Here is a 7,727-nt window from a genome sequence, read left to right on the forward strand (position 1 = left end):
CTCGCGCCTGTCCCCCCGCAGCGACTTCCTATCCCCCCAACACCCTCCCCACCCCCACCCCCTCGGCTCCGCGCGCATTCCCCGTCCCGAGGGTCCTGGCTGCCGGGGCACCGGGGACAGGCTGGGGACCGGGGCAAAGCGGGCAGCAGCCCGAGGCCCGGGGCGGGGCCGGCGCTGGGCGGCGCCCGAAGGCGCGCGCGACCCGGGCTCCTTGTCGCCCACAGAACGGCTTCGACTCCAAGGACGCGCCGGGATCCGCGCATGCGGGCCTCGCGCCCGCCGCCGCCGCCGCCGCCGCCTATTACCCCTACGAGCCCGCGCTGGGCCAGTACGCCTACGACAGGTGAGGGGCCGCCTCCTCGCCGTCCGCCCCCAGCCCACTGCCCTCGCGGCGGGAACCGGGGCGCGGTCCTTGCCCGCTCGCAGACAGCGTGCCACAGCCCCCGCGGAGCAGCAGTGACACATTTCACCGCAGAGAGCCTGCGCGCGCCCTCCGCGCGTCTTCTCCCGGTTGGTGCTAATGACTGGTAGTGCCCGTGGGGGTCACACCCTCGGGTTTGCAGCCCTGTGACGTGCTCTCCCGGTTTCGGGAATCAAAAGGGTAGGAGAGAGGCCCAGGAAAGGAACAGGGAGACGTACGTCCATGTGGAGTGACAGACCCCTCTCCGGGCCTTGTGCCCGCGCCCCACCCTTGAACCCCCTGGCTCGCGAAGGAGCCCAGGCTCCGTGCAAGTTGAATGAAATATAAACGTTCTCATCACCCTCGGGCCAAAAACTGCAGCCCTCGTGGGCAGCGGCGCTGGGTGGGCCTGGGTCCGACCCGGGCCTCACCGTCCTAAACACACCCCGAGCACAGGGGCCCGAAGTCTGCGGGGGCCTCGCTCGGGAGCGCCCCGCGACGGCTGGCGGTCCCCGGCCCGCGCCCGACCGCCCCGCCTGTCTTCAGGTACAGCACCATGGACAGCGGCACGCGGCGCAAGAACGCCACGCGCGAGACCACGAGCACGCTCAAGGCCTGGCTGCAGGAGCACCGCAAGAACCCCTACCCCACCAAGGGCGAGAAGATCATGCTGGCCATCATCACCAAGATGACCCTCACCCAGGTGTCCACCTGGTTCGCCAACGCGCGCCGGCGCCTCAAGAAGGAGAACAAGATGACGTGGCCGCCCAGGAACAAGTGTGCGGATGAGAAGCGGCCCTACGGGGAGGGCGAGGAGGACGACGGGGCCGAGGAGGACGCCCGGGACGAGCCGCTCAAGGGCGCCAAGAACGAAGGTGGGTAGAGAGAGGCTGGCGATGCTGGGGCGCGAGACCACGCCTCCCGGTGCCTTCTCTGTGGATTCTCGGGTGCTAAAGGCGTTGAACCTTCGGGGGCCTGGGCAGCAAATGGGTGAGCTGACCCAGACAAAGCCACGTGTGTGTGTGTGTGTGTGTATGTGTGTGTGTGTGTGTGTGCGCCAGGAGCATAATGTTTAAAACGTTAGACACCCCACCCCACCCCCATTGTTTGAGGCTGAAATCCACTCACACGTGGTGCCAGTTTGGGGGATATGAGAGGCACAAAGAAACGTGGGTGCTCTTCCCAGCTGCAGGGCCAGGCCCCATCACCACGGGCACAGAGGTGGGAAAGAGGAGGAGATGGGGTCTGGTTGACCTGCCACCCTCTCTCCCTCCACTGGCCGCTCTTTCTCTCCTGGACAGAGTCGGTTGGCAAAGAGGAGAAGGATCTAGAGCTCAGCGACTTGGAGGACTTCGACCCGCTGGAGGCCGAGCCCCCAGAGTGTGAGCTGAAGCCTCCCTTCCAGCCCCTGGACAGTGGTCTGGAGCACTCTACCGCGACGGACGGCCCCAGTGCCCCCGGAAAAGAGGCCTCGGGTGCCCTCCGGATGCCCCTGGCCGGTGGTGGCGGGGCCGCCCTGGACCAGGACCTGGAGAGGGCCAGGAGCTGCCTCCGGAGCGTGGCAGCGGGGCCGGAGCAGCAGCCGGGTTCCGGAGGTGGCCCGCAGGCCTGCGAGGCCAAGCTGGGCTTTGCGCAGGCCGGGGCGACAGCGGGCCTCGAGGTCAAGCCGCGCATCTGGTCCCTGGCGCACACGGCGACCGCAGCCGCTGTCACCAACCTGAGCCAGACTGAGTTTCCGTCGTGCATGCTCAAGCGCCAAGGCTCCGTCGCCTCTGCGACCGTCTCAGCTGTCTCGTTGGCGCCCGCCTCGTCCTCGCCTGCGGCCCCGGCCTCCACCGGTGCCCTGGACAGGCACCAGGACTCCCCGGTAACCAGTCTCAGAAACTGGGTAGACGGAGTCTTCCATGACCCCATCCTCAGGCACAGCACTTTGAACCAGGCCTGGGCCACCGCCAAGGGTGCCCTCCTGGACCCGGGGCCGCTAGGACGCTCGCTGGGGGCGGGCACCAACGTGCTGACGTCGCCCCTGGCGCGCACTTTCCCGCCTGCCGCGCCCCAGGACGCCCCGGCAACTGGCGCTGCCAAGGAGCTGCTGGCGGTGCCCAAGGCCGGTGGGAAGCCCTTCTGCGTGTAACTCGGCGAGACCACTGGGCCCGGGACAGAGCCAGTGCTCAGGCTGCAGGCTGGCACGCTGAAGACTTTTTTTCTACCAAGTTTCCAAAGCTAGGCGAGAGCGCAGCAAAGCTCAGGCCACCCACCCACGTTGGAGGGAAGATCTGAACTGGGTCTTCGGGGACCACGGGCGAGCCCTGGGATCTGTCTCGTCAGGCCCACCGACCACCCTGGCCATTTCCAAACTCGGGGACAGGCGAGATCTGGCTGCTCCCAGAGCAGAAGGCCGCTCTGAAGCGTCAAGTTTACGTCCAAAAGTTTACATGGAGAAGACATTTGGGTTCCGAGGCTTTGTTTGTGTCTCTGTCTCCTGCCCGTGTTCCCTCTGAAGGCCTGCTGACCTCTGATCTCACCCTCAGCGTATCGTTCTCACCCACACACTTCCACCGAATTCACACGATTGCACACTCTTAACTCGATAAAATTATGTTTTTTAAATGTATGTTCACACCAATAATTGCCTGCTTCCGAGGCTGATATAACAAAATCAATAAAACCGAGTGATGATGTTTGCATTGCAAAATGAACACATTTCCAAGGTGGGGATTGGAGAACTCGGAGGAGGAAAGGTGCTGACCCCACAAGAAGAGTGGGGGAGGCGCTGACCCAGGGTCCCCAGGAAGTTGCTTGCAGAGCCCAAGACATGGTTTGGTAAAGCCATTTTTAAAATAACAGTCAAAATAAACTTTCAGGATTCTGTTGAACTCCGTAATGGAAGTGGATGAGAGACCCGCAACTTTAAAACTCTTCCCCATTACCAGACTCCAGAATTTTGAGAAAATGGGAGTTTCTTTGGCTAGATAAATTAGAATAGCTTTTAAACTTCTTAAATTCCCTGGGACTGTGCCCTGGTAGGGACAGGCCGGGACGTCAGTCAATGCCCTGAGGCCTTTCTGCTGCAGGCGGCCCACTGACGGTGCTCTGCGGCTGTGTGCCGCCTTCCGGCGCCCCGCCGGGCTCCTAGCCCCGCCCCACCCCCTCCCGGGACCCTGCGCTCCGCTGGCAGTGAGCCCCCACTGCGAGCTGCGGGTCCAGGACCGGGAAGAGCAACGTTGGCCTCAGACCCTAGGCGGGGCCTTGGGGCGGGGGCCAGAGGCGGTGGGCAAGGCCTGGGTAGGGATTTAGGGCCAGAACCTGACGAGCAATTTGGGGGCGGGGGTGGGGGTGGAGGTGAAGATGCAGGCTATGCCCCGCCTCGCCTTGGTTCCCGCGCTGCGCAGACCCCTGGCTTTGCTCAAAAACCGGGTTCCCCCCACCGCCACCCCACCCGTGCAGGCGCCGGGCCGCGCCAGGGCCCCTCGAGGGCGGCGTGAGCGCGCAGCGTGCACTGGACTCGGGGCTTGCCCCTTGCCCGCACGCCCTCTGCTTAGGCCCTGCGGGACTTCATTCAAGTCTCAGGCTTCCCGCGTGAGAACGGGCCGGCCGGCCAGCGAGCCTGCAAGGGTGGAGCTGCAGGGGGTGCAGCGACAAGGCGATGGCGGCCCTCGCCCAGGACGCGGACAGATAGACGGCCGCGGAGACGCCCAGTGGAGGCGCGGGTCCTCACAGGGGTCCTTTCGAGGAACTCGCGAGGCTGGGCTTTCTTCTTCGAGGGGCTGGGTGGGACCCGTCCCAGGCCCCGTGGGGTGGGACCCGTCCCCCGTCCCAGGCCCCGTGGGGTCAAGGCCGGGAGCGCTGGAAAGCGGACTTAAGTGTGACCGGGCCTCAGGGCGGGTTTACACGCCCGAGAAAGGGAAATTTCGCGGCCAGAAGCCGGTCGCCTGGGCTGCGGGGTCACCCTGAGTGGTGGGACCCTGTTGGCGGGACCTCGGCCGGCCCCCCAACTCTGAGTGGTAGGACCTCGAACCCCAGGCCTTGAGCAGAGGAAGCAGCGCCCGGACCCTGCGTGGGGACCCGCCACCGCGCCGAGCCTGCCCCGGCCGCGCGTGGTAATTGGATTGTACCCGCCCGCGCGCTGTCACCGTATTGACTTTCGCTCTCCTGGATGATATTATCGAGACTCGGAAGCCGCCGCTGATGTGCTTGTCAAAAGGCTGCGGCGGGAGGCCCCGGCCTGGCGAGCGAGCATCAGCCAAGATAATTTGAAGTGAAATTTTCATTTTGACAGTAAACCCCTCAATTTCTAAAGGCTCGGCGCTCCGAGAGCCCGCTGGCAGGGGGAGGCTTTGCAGAAAGCCACGTCTTAGACTGAAAAGGGCAAAAGAACTCGAATTAGTTGTAACAGATAAAAGGGCAGAAACAGCCAAGGGTACTTGACAGTAATAGCGAAAGTGGGGTCTCGGGGGAGACGCCGCCCGCGGCCGGGGCCGGGGCTCCAGGAATTGTAATGCGGCCGCCCGAGCGTCGCACCCCAGCCCGAGACAAAGCCAGGCGTTTTCAGCCAAAACAAGGCTCCGCGGACGCGCGCGGCTGTGGTCGCGGGCGCAGACGGCGGACCTGACCCCCATGCGTCCCCGAGGCCGCCCCGGGCCGAGGCACCGTGCCGTGCGTGGCGCGGGACCCCTTCTGTCCCCGACGCCCGGGCCGGGCGGTCCCACGCTGCAGGGGACCCCCGCTCTCCGGGGGACTGGCTGCCTAAACGTGGGCTCTCTGACTAAACTGCAAAGCCGTGTGAAATGAAGACATCAAGTGGGGAGAGGGGTTCAGCCACATCCCAGGGCGACTCTCCCAAAAGGACGCCCGAAGCCGGGGCTGTCACGTCGCCCCACGCCGTGACCTTTGGGGGCACACTCTGGAAGCTTCGCTTTATGCGCTTTACGCGCCTGCTGGCGGGTCTTCCCGGGGTGACGGGGTCAGGCGCGCAGGGCCCCGCGCGGGGCGGGGGGGGGCCGCGGGGAAAGGTCGCCGTCCCCGGGCGGGGCCCCCGCAGGCCCGGCGCGGCTGTCAGGCGGGAGCCGGGGCGCCGCGCTCAGCCACTCAGGCGTGGCGGAGCCGAGCGCGCCGAGGAGGGCGCGAAATTAACGGCGCTCTTTACATAGAGCCCAAATAAAACGGTAATCAGCGGCGCGTTACTTTTCATTAAGCGCGTCTGACAGCCGCACATCCAGGGCCGACAGGGGAGCCGGCGCGGGAAATATACGGCTCGGCGCGGGCCCGAGATAATTCCTGAAGCCCCATTAACAACGCCTAGCCGCGGGAAACGGGCTCCCGGAAACCGGCTCCAAATCTAAAAGCTTTATCGACCCTCCGCCCGCTGCTGATGGTTCCATTTTTTTCTTTTTTCTTCCTTTCCTTTCCTTTTTTTTTAACTTAAGGGAGAGACGTTTGTTTGAGGCTGAAATCCACTCACACGTGGTGCCAGTTTGGGGGATATGAGAGGCACAAAGAAACGTGGGTGCTCTTCCCAGCTGCAGGGCCAGGCCCCATCACCACGGGCACAGAGGTGGGAAAGAGGAGGAGATGGGGTCTGGTTGACCTGCCACCCTCTCTCCCTCCACTGGCCGCTCTTTCTCTCCTGGACAGAGTCGGTTGGCAAAGAGGAGAAGGATCTAGAGCTCAGCGACTTGGAGGACTTCGACCCGCTGGAGGCCGAGCCCCCAGAGTGTGAGCTGAAGCCTCCCTTCCAGCCCCTGGACAGTGGTCTGGAGCACTCTACCGCGACGGACGGCCCCAGTGCCCCCGGAAAAGAGGCCTCGGGTGCCCTCCGGATGCCCCTGGCCGGTGGTGGCGGGGCCGCCCTGGACCAGGACCTGGAGAGGGCCAGGAGCTGCCTCCGGAGCGTGGCAGCGGGGCCGGAGCCGCAGCCGGGTTCCGGAGGTGGCCCGCAGGCCTGCGAGGCCAAGCTGGGCTTTGCGCAGGCCGGGGCGACAGCGGGCCTCGAGGTCAAGCCGCGCATCTGGTCCCTGGCGCACACGGCGACCGCAGCCGCTGTCACCAACCTGAGCCAGACTGAGTTTCCGTCGTGCATGCTCAAGCGCCAAGGCTCCGTCGCCTCTGCGACCGTCTCAGCTGTCTCGTTGGCGCCCGCCTCGTCCTCGCCTGCGGCCCCGGCCTCCACCGGTGCCCTGGACAGGCACCAGGACTCCCCGGTAACCAGTCTCAGAAACTGGGTAGACGGAGTCTTCCATGACCCCATCCTCAGGCACAGCACTTTGAACCAGGCCTGGGCCACCGCCAAGGGTGCCCTCCTGGACCCGGGGCCGCTAGGACGCTCGCTGGGGGCGGGCACCAACGTGCTGACGTCGCCCCTGGCGCGCACTTTCCCGCCTGCCGCGCCCCAGGACGCCCCGGCAACTGGCGCTGCCAAGGAGCTGCTGGCGGTGCCCAAGGCCGGTGGGAAGCCCTTCTGCGTGTAACTCGGCGAGACCACTGGGCCCGGGACAGAGCCAGTGCTCAGGCTGCAGGCTGGCACGCTGAAGACTTTTTTTCTACCAAGTTTCCAAAGCTAGGCGAGAGCGCAGCAAAGCTCAGGCCACCCACCCACGTTGGAGGGAAGATCTGAACTGGGTCTTCGGGGACCACGGGCGAGCCCTGGGATCTGTCTCGTCAGGCCCACCGACCACCCTGGCCATTTCCAAACTCGGGGACCGGCGAGATCTGGCTGCTCCCAGAGCAGAAGGCCGCTCTGAAGCGTCAAGTTTACGTCCAAAAGTTTACATGGAGAAGACATTTGGGTTCCGAGGCTTTGTTTGTGTCTCTGTCTCCTGCCCGTGTTCCCTCTGAAGGCCTGCTGACCTCTGATCTCACCCTCAGCGTATCGTTCTCACCCACACACTTCCACCGAATTCACACGATTGCACACTCTTAACTCGATAAAATTATGTTTTTTAAATGTATGTTCACACCAATAATTGCCTGCTTCCGAGGCTGATATAACAAAATCAATAAAACCGAGTGATGATGTTTGCATTGCAAAATGAACACATTTCCAAGGTGGGGATTGGAGAACTCGGAGGAGGAAAGGTGCTGACCCCACAAGAAGAGTGGGGGAGGCGCTGACCCAGGGTCCCCAGGAAGTTGCTTGCAGAGCCCAAGACATGGTTTGGTAAAGCCATTTTTAAAATAACAGTCAAAATAAACTTTCAGGATTCTGTTGAACTCCGTAATGGAAGTGGATGAGAGACCCGCAACTTTAAAACTCTTCCCCATTACCAGACTCCAGAATTTTGAGAAAATGGGAGTTTCTTTGGCTAGATAAATTAGAATAGCTTTTAAA

At 63.6% G+C, this 7,727-nt stretch overlaps 2 protein-coding genes across 2 annotated transcripts in view; both read left to right on the forward strand.

Moving 5' to 3' along the window:
• The window catches only part of LOC109371690 (iroquois-class homeodomain protein IRX-4), an 8,051-nt gene extending 5,294 nt beyond the window's left edge, over positions 1-2,757 (forward strand). The window contains exons 4-6 of the mRNA XM_019624358.1: positions 225-343; positions 947-1,275; positions 1,702-2,757. Of these exons, the coding sequence (XP_019479903.1) occupies positions 225-343; positions 947-1,275; positions 1,702-2,534 (1,281 nt within the window). The 3' untranslated portion in view covers positions 2,535-2,757. The remainder of the gene's footprint in view (positions 1-224; positions 344-946; positions 1,276-1,701) is intronic.
• A 991-nt stretch (positions 2,758-3,748) lies between these two features.
• On the forward strand, positions 3,749-7,400 carry LOC109371680 (iroquois-class homeodomain protein IRX-4-like). Its single transcript, XM_019624347.1, has 2 exons — positions 3,749-3,881; positions 6,035-7,400. Exons 1-2 carry the CDS (start codon positions 3,749-3,751, stop codon positions 6,865-6,867), a joined length of 966 nt encoding a protein of 321 aa, XP_019479892.1. The 3' UTR covers positions 6,868-7,400.
• The last annotated feature ends 327 nt before the right edge of the window (positions 7,401-7,727 follow it).

Source organism: Hipposideros armiger, unplaced genomic scaffold (genome assembly GCF_001890085.2).
Source record: "Hipposideros armiger isolate ML-2016 unplaced genomic scaffold, ASM189008v1 scaffold_585, whole genome shotgun sequence".
Taxonomy (NCBI): Eukaryota; Metazoa; Chordata; class Mammalia; order Chiroptera; family Hipposideridae; genus Hipposideros; species Hipposideros armiger.